General features: G+C 36.3%; 1 protein-coding gene across 11 annotated transcripts in view; it reads left to right on the top strand.

Moving 5' to 3' along the window:
* The window catches only part of TMC1 (transmembrane channel like 1), a 314,121-nt gene that overhangs the window by 235,762 nt on the left and 64,003 nt on the right, over window positions 1-14,356 (top strand). For 8 of the 11 annotated variants that reach the window (XM_074361703.1, XM_074361710.1, XM_074361704.1 and 5 more), the window contains 2 exons: window positions 10,739-10,829; window positions 12,555-12,636. In XM_074361703.1, coding sequence (XP_074217804.1) covers window positions 10,739-10,829; window positions 12,555-12,636 — 173 coding nt within the window. Of the gene's footprint in view, window positions 1-10,738; window positions 10,830-10,856; window positions 12,637-14,356 lie in introns of those variants that run through there. The other 3 variants (XM_074361712.1, XM_045515140.2, XM_045515141.2) reach the window with 1 other exon arrangement.

A 14,356-nucleotide genomic window follows, 5' to 3' on the forward strand; every position in this document is an offset into this window, starting at 1 on the left:
CTTTAAGGTAAAAGTGTGGTTACTTTCATCTTCTTAATTGCATTTCATTGTATACTGCATTCTGGAGTATTATCAATCAGTGTTTATATATGGAAAGACACATGGAATTAATTTTCCCAGCTTGCTGGAGTATTCTACCCTCCAAGAATTTTTGATAGATAGCAATTTACCTAGCTTGCCCTCTTTAGACTTTTAGCTGTCAGTGATAGCTAATGTTCACAACTTGTTATTAGACTATCCATAAATATATGATCTTTGAAAAGTGATTAAAAGCAGATATTCATTAATTATCACTTAAAAATCATTTAGGAATGCTTTTTAAATATATTTGACATAATACATTAACAGTAAAAAGGAAAGCAAAAGTGCACATGATAAGCACAAAATAAGCTTAATTTGAGAAATATGTCCTTATTGCTTTGGGAAAGCATCATCCAGATCTCAGATAAGATACTAATTATGAAGATAACCCTTAACTTTATCAAGTTTATAATAAGGCACTTTTGAAGATGGTTTTATGTATATGACCAAGAAATAGTAGGTAGAATACTACTTTGGGGAACTTAAATAAGCTTGTTGCTATAGAGTTAAAATGGTTATGCCTTATTAAAATGCATATACTAAAAGTAATGTTTGGAGAACATGATATTAGAATATCATAACGAATTAGATGAATAGAAGAAAGGCGAATAGTTTTACATATTCAGTGTAATGTGTCTAAGAGTCCCTCTGTCCTGAAAATTAGAAATTTTAAAATTAGATATAAATAATTTCTTTCAAGTTGTCATGTTAATTATGCTTTTGCAATATACATATACACATATATATGTATGTGCTATTACACATATACATACATATTCACAATTAAATGTCTATATAAAGATACATGACTCTTTGGATGAATTAATTTTTATATTTTATGCATCCACCATTACAGAGTTTCTTGATCAGTGGTTGACCACAAGGATCAGGGAAGCTTAGAAGGGAAGCTATGGAAGAAAACTGAAATCATAAGACTCCAAGTCAACTCAACAGAAAGATTAGTTCACATAAGAGCATAATCTGCTCTGTGGGTGACCTCACCTAAGTTGTGTTGTCAAATGCCTGGGAGAGACTGCACAGCTAAGTTTGTCTTGTGGCAAGCAATCAAATTCCCAGGTAGTCTTGATTATTTGCAGAACTTACTGAACTATTATTTTAAGTTTCTTGCCCACTCATGGATCAAAAGGCAGAAAATACTGTTCTAACAGAAAACTAAGGCTTTCTAGTATTCCTATATATCACCACAAAAATATTTCAGAATGCTTAAAAATGTTGACCAGGCTGTGAATATGAACACACAGGTGTTGTGCAGAAATATTTTACCAAAACTTTGAAAGCAGAATAGCTCCTCTCACTCTGAGTCAGTGCTTTGGGAATCCTTCTGGTTCACAGTATCGAGAATTCATTAAACATGTTTGATTAGAATGCTCATGAACAAAGCAAAATTAGCACAATTCTGTCTACCAGTCCCTGAATATTAGTATATCTAAGAATATGAGATTCACAGTGGAAAGATCTTCTTTGTTAGGGAAATTCCTGTAGACCGATAACTGGAATGCCTTTCTCTGCCTACTTGAATTCTGTCAGCCCTTTAACGTCTAGTTTAATTCTTATCTCATCAATAGCATCTTCAACAAGCTCTCAAGCCTCCACTACCCTCTCCCTTTTCACCTCAAGGCTGTCTACCACTGTGATGTAACAATTATATGGACCTATATCTCTCTTTTCTTAGTGGAGTTTAAGCTTTAGAAAGGAATCTACATTTTTTTTTAATTCCTTTCGAAGCACTTAACTCATTGCTAAAAATAAAACACACTCAATATACACTTAGAAAAGGAGAATGAAAAAATTATAGAAATAAAATAAATTTATTTGTTGACCAGAATTTTAGATGGGTCCTTCTTGCAGCTATGTACAGCAATCTATATTTTCAGTGCTATTTCTACCTAATTCTGAGTATAATTTTCCCACAGTGAAGGTAGGGAGAAGATACGCTACCATTTTGCAAATCTTTGGTGTTGAGAATAGTTGAGGTAAGCTTTTAGATTTAACTTTTTTTTTTTTTTAATTACTCTTAAGCTCCTGATCTTAAAATTCAGTTGTGGCTTTAAGGATACATTCTCTGCAAATCTCATTTCTGTTCAAAAGCCAAAGCGATAATGGTAGACTAGGATATACCTAGATGTCTTAGAACTCTGCAGCCTTCATAATGCTACCCCTACTTTCAGGTGTTAGTGTTTCTAATTTTATTCTCAATTGATTCATTAAAACAAAAGCAAAAACCAAAATAAAACAAACAAACAAAATCCTTGATATAGAGCTTAATAAGATCTGGAGAGATATTGATAAAGTTACTATTATAGCTTGCTTTAGAGGGAGAAAGAATTCTTTATATCAGCTTAGTTGCACATTGTGTCTGCTGATAATGTTACAAACTTTAGAATTTTCCTGTGATCTTGTATGGCTGACACCCAGTTTATTCTGTGACCAATATCTAAAACTCAGCACAGGCTTTCAGCTCCTGGGAAAACCTATATGATCTTCTTTCCTCTCTCCCTGCTATTATAATAGACAGGAATATTTTTTTTAACCATAAATTGATTCTTAAATTAACCAGATAGAGCAGTATTAGGAAAAATTTAATCAGCGAGTAGAAAGAGGATCTAATGTGCTTTCTTTATTAAACCACTAAAGCCCGGCTATGTTGTTTCTCCCTTCAGTCATCTAAAATTACTCTGAGATGCTTGACTGACCTCTAGGGTACAACTGAAATATGTTTGAGTTTTTCTTTGACATTTAAGCCAGCCATGAAAATTAACATTAGTTCATAGCCCCAGAGAGCAAAGAAGTCATCCTAGGTCTGAAGAATTTCTATGGGTAGTAACTTTGAACTTAATACAGACTTGACCTACCCAAGCTTTGCTTTGGTTATTTACCAACACCAGCAGCTGGCTTTGACACATCTCCATGAATGTCATCACAGCTCATGAAAAAATTGTCTTAAGAACTCTATGCACAGATCATTCTAACGTTTATTGCTGATAAAATTTTTAGAGGTCTTAGTGAACTCTCTCTCTCTCTCTGTATATATGTATATATATAAATCTGTGAAATCTGTGAAATGGTGCTACTAAAAGGAAGCACACCAGAATAAGTCACACATATAGGCTAAGTGGTTATATGAATGTACAGGCAACATTTTTACTTGTTTTTTACTTGTTCTTTGTTACTTGTTTTCAGATTATTTCATATGTTTTTAGTCAGTTAACTTGTAGGGATATAAGATAAAGAGTGAGCTAGGGACTTGAAAAGTAAAGTTATTCCCCAAAAGAAATTTATCAAGTTTCAAAATATGCGAAGTATTGCCAATGCAAGGGGGCACCAAAATAATTATATTTAATGTAATAGCTTTTTAGCCCAACCTCCCCCAACAACTGCTTGGCCACATAAAACTCTCTTAAATTTACTAGTCTCAATAAATAAAATTTGATTTCATTCCAAATTTAGTTCTCAACTTGGAATCATTCAGGGACCTTAAAAAGTGCTGATACCTATGCCCCACCCCTAGAGATTGGGACTTAAGTGGTCTGGGGATGGGGACACTTGGGCCTTGGAATTTTTAAAAGATCCCACAGGTGATTCTGAGGTGTATGTGGGTAGTTTAGGAATCACAGCCCAACTAACATCCAGTCTTCCTATAGGTATTCATTCAAATAGAATTTGTTGAAACTCACTTCTATGCCAGGTGCTATATTAAATATTGGGAAATTAGAACAAAAGACATGGACTTTGCCTTCAGGAAATCCCAGTGCAATGGTGAAAATGGACCATGGGTTAACTACAACACATGAGGTGACTACCACATAAAGGGCAGAGGTAAAATTACCTGGGGCTGGAGGGGAATGTTAGAAGAATCAGGAAAGGCCTTATGGAGAAGCTGTAGTGTTGGCCTGGCTGTTGAACTGAAAATGAAAAGGAAGAAAACAGGTGGAAAAGAGGGGAAGGGCTTTCCAGAAACAAGAACCAGCCTGCATAAAGGCATTAGAAATCAAATCACATTCAGCCTCTCATTTTTTTTCCCTTCAGTTCATCTTGCACATCATTGTTGCAACATTTTTCATATAGCACACTGTACTGAACTTACCAGTTTTCTGCTGAAAAATGCTCCTGGGTCCTTACTGACATCAGGATGAATTCTGCAGTGCTTAACCTGGCATTGGGGGCATGCCAGCTCCTCCTTTTAAAGCACCTAAACTGTTTTCTTTATCGTCTGAAGACCTGAAGACCCCAGGTGCATTTCCATGTATTCACCATTGCTCACACCATTTCCCTGCGCTGAAATGTCCTTTCTGCAACCTTGACCATGTAACTGAATCCTCCTTTTGTTCAAGGTTCCTTCTAATCACCCTAGTCTCCCATCTGAATCTTCCAACACTTTAATTTTACCATTTACTCATTTGGTAGTAATCAAATGATGCCCTAAATATTAATCTATGTCTTAACTTTCTAATGGAATTATGAATGCCTCACAGAAAACATAGAACTGCATTCTTTTTTTAAAAAAAAATTCATGTGGCACTGTGTCTTGAAACAGATAAAAATCTATACTTTTATTACTGTAAATAAAACTGTATGACAATATTGTAAGTTTGGAAAATAGAGGAACTGATTATTTGTGTAATTGCCCAGTCTTCGGCCACTGATATACACAATTTTTACACAGTTGTGAAGACAGTGTACAACTTGTTCTTTATTCTGAAGTTTCACCTAATGTCTAATAAACATTTCCCCAGAAAAATAATAGATATCTTCAAATAATAATCAAAAGTACCACTTACCCATGGGATACCAAGTACTGTTTTGTTTATGTTGTCTCAACTTTTATATGTCCTTATACCAACCCCATGAGGTAAATAATGACGTTATTCTGGGAAAACTGGAGATGCTGAACTCTGTTCCCAACTGAGCTGGGCCACTTACTCTTTGGGTAAATTTGGACACTTATTTTACTGATCCAAGCCTCAGTTTCCTCATCTCTGAAATGGGGGTGATAATAGTTCCCACCTTGCAGGATTTGGTGGGGATTAAATGAGACAATGGACGTAAATAGTGCCTGGTTTATGGCAAACACTTGGTATATTAGCGGTTATTGCTGTTAATGTTGCTGATCACATTTTACAGCTGAGAAAGCTTGGGATCAACAACATCTCCCCAAGAGCACACAGCTAGTATGTGACAGAGCCAGGACTCAAATCTGTTTCCATTATGAGATACGGATCACAGAACTGGGCAGAGTGTGGTCCTACTCAAGGGAGGGAGCTCTCTTTTTGCCGCTTGGCGCAGAGGCTCCCCGACCGCCCCCGCCTCCTGAGCTCTCTGCAGAGCGCCGCCCGCCCGGCAGAGCAGGACTCAGGCTTGCGCAAGCCGCCGCCTCCTCGCCTGCTGGCTCACACACGGGATTTCTGAACCCTGGCACCTGGGCCCTCTCGGTGGGCCTCAGATGTGAGGCTGAATTCTCTCCTGTTCACTTAGTAGCAAGAACAATGCCCACTACTCCTGCATCTCAGCAGCATGACAATCTGAGGAGAAATGGGCTGCCTTTCTTCAGGGTTTTGCCTGGAAGTATCTATTCCTTTCTCAACTGTGTAGTTTAGAGAGTCAGCCTAAAACTTAAAGTCAGCCCTATGGTACTGTTGCTGTCAATAACAGTTGTTATTCATAGCACTCTTACTGTTTGCCCCGATACATTGCATATATTATTACTAAACACATTACACACATCTTTTCCTAGAAAGCATGCAACAACCCTATGGAATAGCTATTACTATCTGTTTTATAGATGAAACAACTAAACATCTTAACCATTGCAACTACTGCCACTAGCATCCCTGTTACAACAACACATTTTGAATCATCACTTACAGTGTAGGATGATTTAAAATAATTCCACCTGTCTAATTATGGAGTTATATTATCTAGAAGGCCTATAATCCTTATTTTCAATCTCTGTACGTTTAGGCTGTCTTCTTACTGCCTCAACTTTCTTTCAGTTACTCAGTAATATTTTAGGAAAAGTCAGAGTTCTGACTTCTAGTCAATTTAAATTGGTCAAATTTTTTTTTTAATGGCAGTGCTTCTTAGCAAAAGACTTTTCATTCTTCTGATCCCTTTACTGGGAAGTAGTGCTCGTGAGTACAAGTTTTGATTACAGTTGCCTTAAAGACCAGTTTTGAAAAGGCTTTCATTTATTTGAGAAATAAATTGGTTGCTCAATGTTACTGCTAAACTGAAAACAAGAGGAAAGAAAAGTCAACTTAACCTAACCCAAATGAGGAACATGTTTCCTGGGATGAGCATGTGTCAAAGGCAGCATGACATGTCCTAACTCCCTTGTGTAATCAGGCTTGTCTCATGTGTTATGGGTAAATTATCTATTTTGTAAGTTAGGCCAAAGTGTGCGCCTTCAAGTAACTGTGAAAGCATGCTTGAAAGCCCATGAAACCTTATTATTCCAATTACCAACACAAGGGGTTGATAAATGAATCATGAGGCCAGGTATTACTGTCATTAAATAGACCTTCCTCAATTATTTATCCCTAGGTCTGGGGTTACAGCTCAGAGAACTGTGCATATTGTACCAGGGCTTTGAGCTCTGAGGCCTGGAGACTGGATTACAGTGTTGGCAGGCAGCTTTTGTTGAATGTAATTCAAGGGGATGACACACATTTTTCAGTCAGACATTTGGATGGTTTGAGGCCAATAGATATTCAAAGTTTATCCACAAAAGCCTATTTCATTTTAGCCACATAGAAAAATCCCTTTAAATTATCCAGATCAGTACAAATGTGTAGGAAAATGGATTAACTACAGGAAAAATACAAAGAAACTCTTTTGCTTTTTAGTTTTCAAAGACTCTGTTTCTGTTTTCTTGCATCCTGGTCTCTGTCATGGGTACTTTAGCGTGATAAGTATCAGTCAATATTTAGCTCCGTATTGGATACTTCCTTTTTGTATCTTGTTTTTAACTGCACAATGAAAGATGTCTTCTGGTTAAGAAATCTGTTACCAGGGAGGATGGGATTGGGTGATACTAGCTTTCTTTTCTTCTGAAATCATGCCAGCCCATTGCCAAGGTCAGCCCTGAAAATAATATTAGGGTGTGTTCTTTCTTTTTCCCTCGTCTAAGCAAGACGCTTTATTACACCCCAAGAGCATCAGATTAGAGGGTCAGGAATCTGTTCTTGCTTAATGACCATCCTCTACCCACTTCGTACCCCCGGCTTTGTTTTAAAGTCATCCCTCAGACTTCTGATGAGTTGAATCTAGTCGTTGTTTTGGCCAGGGTGGGCAGTGGGAGCAGGAGGGGCTAGAAGGACTGTTCAGAGATTCCTTTGGTATGAAATTTGGGGAAGTTCTCTTAGAGAATGGAGGAGGGGTAGGACGTTAGGGAGAGAAGAAGAAATTCACACTTGAGATTAGAATTAAGTCCAGACTTTTGTTTGAAAAACCGAAGTCAGGATATGTAGAGGTGGAGTAGTAGTTGGAAGAGAAATATGAAGCTATGCCTAGCATCAGGGAGAACTTGGCAATTTAAAAGACAGAAAATAAAAAATTGTTTAGATTGTTCAAAGGAAAATTATATTTAAAAAAACCTTATGCATGCCATGTAAATAGGATTCTATACTGTTAAATGAATTTATAATTAATTTTGTGGTATTTTAGATTTGGTTATAACCTTGGCTTCCCTCTTTCTCTCTTAAATCTTGTTAGTTTAGTGTTCCTGTAACATAATCATCAGCTCCTAAAATAAAAAATCTTGTCAGAAATATGGAGGAATAGCTATTTCTTTACACTTCTGACTGCTTAGAGCAGTCATGTTTTCTAATTGGCCTCTCAGCTAGAAAGTGGTATCATTCTAACAGGCCAAAGTGATGCTCTTTAATTATCTGCTAAAAATCAAGAGTAGTGGATATGCCCATAAAGTGGTCACTTCATTACATTTGAAAAACAAACTTTAATTTTTTTTTACTAAGAAGAATTTTTGATTCTCTATTTATATGTTTATTAAAATAGAGAATGATGTGATAGTTCCTATGTATACAAGGTTTTATGAATTTCAAAATTGTTGATGTCAAATAATGGCTAAAACAGGATGTATAGGTTCTTAAAAACCAACACACTATACAAAATTGGGTAATGAAAACTACAGGGATTATAGGAAAAATGAGGATTGGGCACAATATTCAAAACATCATCAGTGACACATTAAAAAAAAAGAGAAATTTAATAAAGTGGCAGCAACGTTTTACATATATTAAATGGTTAAGAAATACATAAACATTGCAATAAATATGGCAGTTAACCTCATAAAAGGCCAGAAGTTTTCTTGTGGAAACAACAAGGTTGCAATTTCTAAATTATTGTGAAGCATGGAAAGAGGGTCATTGTAACACCAGCTCTGAATGGATGTGGCTTTTCTAGAAAACACGTGGGATGCTGTGAGGTAGCTGGTTGATGAGGTGTGTGCATTTTGTGTGTGCACTGCTAGGCTTAGCTGGATGCCGTGTTTTACATTTACTTAGTGTTTCTTTAGATAAAGTCACAAATAAGCAAACACAAAATCTGTGTTATGCTCAAATTGTTCCGTCATATAACAATTATGTTAGAACAAATTCTCAGTTTCAAAACAAGTGTTACAGTGGAATTGACAGTGTAATATTTCCTTCAACACTTCAACATCTGTAATCTCACCTTATTCTCACCATCACCCCTGCCACCTGGGAAGCAATTGCCCAAGTTTTGTTTGTTTGAGAACCCTGCCCTGTTGAAAGCTAAGTAACCAAGGGAATCTGTGTCCAAACTTGCTCAGGTGTGTATGAATCTTGAGCAAGTGGGCTTTCCTCTGAGAAGCAGGAAACTCCTCAACATGTTTAGAGAGTGTCAGAAATGTGGGCAAGGTTATAGAGATAAATCACAGAGGCTGGGTTAGAACTCAAGTTACTTGATTTTCAGTTTAGATCAGTTCAACATTTTATAGTGTCTGCTAGGTACCACACTCGTTCCTGTCTTATCTCTACAACAGAGTTGAAGCTTAAATATGATGTGTTTTCTTGACTGCTGGATCCAAAAACCCAGCCATGAGAGCTCAGTTTATCCTGAACATGTCAGAATGTGGAGAATGTTTTAGAAACTGTTTTTCAATTCATCTTCACAGCTCAGAAGTTATGTCAAATATCAGAGTGTTTGACAAGGCCAGTCTAATAATTCTCCATTCCCCTATTAAGTTTCTGAGAAGACTAATGAGTAAGGGTGCAGCCCCAAAGCCGAGAATGGCTTTGCCTTCAAGCATTAATTGATGTGGAAAATACAATTATTAGATACTTCCCTGTCTCAAGTTATGCCATTCAGGTCTGTTTCAAGAAGGTTTAAGTTTATTAAACATCTCCTATGGTCAAAGTAGTGGGCAATGCTTTGGGAGACACAAAAGGAAAAATACTGTCCCTGCCATCAAGAAACTGATGTGGGGAGTGTGTTTGATGACTGAAGAAAATCTTCTCTGTTGTGCTTGTGTTTTTATGGCAGAATATGGGTGGGTGCACATGCGTAGGTGAGTAATGGGGTACCATTTTGTAGTTATTGGCTAAGGTAGCAGACATGTGCGATTTTGATCACTGGGCATTGTAAAATCATGTGTTTAGCACTGATACTAAGGATTACAAAAAATCCCTCATCAACTTTTCACTTTTTTAAGAATACTTTGTGTGTTGTTTATTTATAGTCATGTGCTAAAGGACCTTGTCTGTAAAACCACACATTCTGAGGGCCACCAACTTGACAGCAGCATTGTACCTATAGACCCAACATCCAGGTTTGGGTTATCCCTGGGGTTCTCTTGGGTTGTGCCTTTTATGGCCCCTGAGAGGTAAAGACAAGTCTGGACTGCCTCTATTTTAAAAAATCTTTTCTGTATCAAACAACAGTAGCAAAAATGATTAAAATGGTTATAAAAATTGTAGTATATTTAACATGTTTACCTTATCCATTTTGATAAATTAATGCTTTTTAACACATACACAGAAACTAATGTGACTACTATAAATGTATAAATATTTGGGAATAATGTTAAAGTTTAAATTTAAAGCCTTTTCTGAATGTGAGGCCAAAAAAGCTTTCTTTCCTTTTCTCTCTTCCCTCATTCCCATTTACTTTACATCTGATTTTTTTGTTTTAAATCATAATTGCTTTTGTGAGATTAAACTCAGGTCAATAAGTGTCAGTTTGTCCTAAACTCTCTGCCCTGTTTTTTTTTAAGTAATTCTCTAAAAAAGAAGGAAGGAAAGTATTTTAAAATAAGCATCCTGACTACCAGAATCTGAAGCAAACTTCAGATCCAGTTTTATACGTGGTAGAAATGAGAAGAACTAGGGTTCTCGATTTTGACACTTAGCATAAATTTCTTGCTTTTTGATGACACCAGCTGATTAATAAGTGAGACTAAAATATCTTATCCTTCCTGGGCAGAATTAAAAAACTTAAACATCCATTACAAGTCCCAAGGTTATGAAATTCAGCTTCTTCTAGAAGGGTCTAGAAGAAATAAGGCAGTAGACCTAATAAAATTAAATGTCCATTACTTTTATCTTGTATTAATTTGAACCCACCCCCACCCACTTCTTATTTTGTTTTATTTTCTCAGGGAAGCAAAAAAATTTGTGAGTGAAAATGAAGGGGCTCTTGGGAAAGGGAAAGGAAAACGATGGTTTGCATTTAAGATGATGATGGCCAAGGTAAGTATTTTCATAACTCAGTTTGACTGATGCCATGTACGCTCAATGGAAGCCATATCGCCTCCAAGGTGGGTGAAATTGGTTCCGTTCTGAGAGAGTGAAAAAAATCTTATACCTCATATGTATAAAACGCAGATATGCAGTATATCTGTGTTACTAAAATTTGGGGAAGGAGCACTTCAGGAAAAATATTGTTCAAAAAGTCTCCTTAGAGGAGTTAAAATACAAAATAAGTTGAGAAACATTGAATTATGGCAAAAGACTGACTTGTGTGATTTTATCACTTCCAAATGTAAAAGACTGTGCCTTCCATTTCATTCCCTGGGAGTTAAGGGCTTCTGGGTCAAGATTTATTTCTCAAAATGTCTACAAGTTATAGAGCCATATAGCTGTTCTCTACAAGGAACATCAACTACAAATTGGATAGAAAATAAGAAAAAACAAATGATATGCCAATATAAATAAAGATTTTTGGAAGATAGAAAAGAAACTAACATTTATTTAGCACTTACTACATGCCAAGCACTGAATTAAATCCTTCCATAAAAATTGCATCCTTATATAAAAATCCTTCCGTATTTAATTCTCACAGTAAAGTAGGCATGTGGGTATTATTATCCCCTCTTTACAAATGTTATACCACCTGTACGCTAAAAATATTCTCATGAAGATGGAGGTTTGTGAATAAAGTTCACGTATCTTAAACATGAAACATACAGATACATCTATGATATATATTTATATACACTATATATGTATATCATAGATTTGTTTTGTCTGTTTTTACAATTTAAATAAATGGAATCATACAGTATGTATGCTTTTGTTTCTGGCTTCTTTGATGCAATGTTATGTTCATGAGATACAACCACGTTGTGGGAGTTATAATTCATTTTTATTAATGTGTTGTATTCCATTGTATGAAGATACTATAATTTATATATCCATTCTGTTGTAGATGAACAGTTGGGTTATTTCTGGTTTAACTAACCTTTTGAACTTCAGACTTGTCTCAGATCTGATTTAGGCTCCTCATGCCTGTCTAGCTCACACATTACCCCAGCGTCATGTGTGCACGTGCAAGGAAGGTTATCTACCCCATTCCCATTCTTCCTAGTGGTCCTCTTGATCATGGGTAGCCCAACATTGTTGGGTAATATGGAAGGAAGACCTTTCATAAAAACGAATTTGTGATCCTTTTTCTTCTTCCCTTTCATACAGCACCATGCCTTTAACTGACTGTTCTACCTCTACTAGAGTGGAAAGTCATAACACTTATCATCCTGTATGGAAATTACCTGTTTATGTACAGTCTACTCAAGTAGGCCCAGAGGCCCTTCAAGGCAGGAACTATGTCTTATTTATATTTCATTAATTTCTTCATGCAGTGAATATTTAATTAAACACATACCATTTGCCAATCACCTTATTAGGTGCTAACTCAGTCCCTGCTCTCTTACTGTGTGGCAGAGTAAACAGATCTTTCTCAGTGGTCAGCATATTTTTTGTGAAACAGAGAGTCAGTAAACATTTTTTAATTAAACTGGTCTAGGGGTAGGTGGCACATAGGGAAGCAAGTGAAATCCAGCGTCTCACTTTTTAACAAAAAGCATCAGAGATATTTGCAAGCTCATTGTTTTGAGATATTTGGGGATGGGGGTTGAGGATAAACCCCTTGACAAATAAGCAGTTGGGTTTTACTGTTGTACTTGACTTTCTTTTCAGAAATGGGCAAAATTTCTCCGTGATTTTGAGAACTTCAAAGCTGCTTGTGTCCCATGGGAAAATAAAATCAAGGCAATTGAAAGTAAGTGCTCATCAGATCTCATTAGATGGGGAATGCTGTCCTAGATTAATGTCTCATAAGCCTATCAGATGCCTTTCTCAGTTTCTGCACTATTGGAAAGATTAAAAACAAGAAAACAAAGAGGTTTTTATATCCTCTTTGCTCACTGTGAAGATTTGCTAGCACTGAGCAATCACAGCGCTGGAGACCCCACTCTCCCTTCCTACATTAGACCAAAATATTCTCATTTTAACCTTGGTTTTTATGCTATACATGGAAGTCAGTATTGTGCACAAGGACATTGGGTCATATTGTTGAGAAGACAGAGATTTTTATTTTGGCAATGAACATGACATTGAAAATATACATGCACTTGGATGTTAGACAATCAAAATGAACAATCACTGAAAACAGTTAAGAAATCTTAAAGCATCATTTTCAAACCTCTAAGGCAGAATAAGCAATAATCATTCAGAAACTCGCTCTCTGAATATCATATTATACCTTCATTTTGTACAATATTCATAGTGTTAGAGAAGGCAGGAAAACATACCCAATCAAAAACCTGTTTAGTGTAGTGCTTTAAGCTTAGGATAAGGCAAATAAAAATTTGTAAATATTGTAACTGTAATAGTAAATCATTTTAAAATAATAAAGGATATAAAGAAAAGGGGATAACATTTAAAATAATTTTGAGCACAGTCTTGCCACATTCTGGTTGCTAGTAGTTTTGACTAGAATCTGATTTTCCTCCATGCCTCTCCAGATAGCGGGGCAGATTCTCCTGCTGGCTAAATGTGGCATTGCCTAATTAAAATGGAGGCTCCCTTGGGAGATAATGCAGTGGATGGATATTTCACTGACATGATTGGGCACGTTTTAGGACTGACTGTCCCTCAGTCCTCTGTCTCTCATTATCAAATGGCAATGAATTAAAACACATCAGCTCGTTAATTGAACTTCCTCCCACATATTCCTGTGCCATCCCTTTCTTGCTTTATTTTTCTCCTCAACACTTACCACTGTCTAAATGACTGTATTTTTAATTTAATGTTTAAGTGTAATTCTGTTTCATTTTATTCTGGATTCATTTCTTCCAGTAGACATGAAGGCAGAGATATTTTGTTTTGTTCACTCCTGGATCCCCAGACCTAGAACATGCTTGGCCTTAATGAATATGTGTTGAATAAAATTAAATAGCGGACGTTTTCCAAATGTCCACCATCCTAGGAAAGCGAAAGAAATTTAAATATGTCAAAAAGAGTGGACATTATGGAATTCTTAAGTTTTGACTGTGCAGCTAGAATATGGTAACTTGAGAGGTATTGAGAAACAGAAGGCCATGTAGAGCCTTAAGATAGTGATACAATTTGTGTGGAAAGAACTCTGGATTTGGTTCTTGCTTTGCTGCAGATTCACTGTTTGACTCTGGGCCAGCCATTTAATCCCTCTGGGCCTCAGTCTACTCATTCATGAAATGATAAAAATGAATCTTGGTCAGTTATAAAATGTATCCCAAGAAATGTGTAAGGAATGACAGTTTAAATATATACATTTGCAAATTATTTCTTTTGAAAGTGCACTAGAGCAGGTTCCGGCCTATCTCAGTAGTAATTTCATGCTCACTTGTGTTGCAGTAGCTTATCCTGAGTGGGAGAGAAACAGATGGAATTATTTTTCTTGCCAGAAATTGTACACAGGAATGACTTACACATATGACTGCCATCTATCATGTGTGTCA

Source organism: Camelus bactrianus, chromosome 4 (assembly GCF_048773025.1).
Source record: "Camelus bactrianus isolate YW-2024 breed Bactrian camel chromosome 4, ASM4877302v1, whole genome shotgun sequence".
Taxonomy (NCBI): Eukaryota; Metazoa; Chordata; class Mammalia; order Artiodactyla; family Camelidae; genus Camelus; species Camelus bactrianus.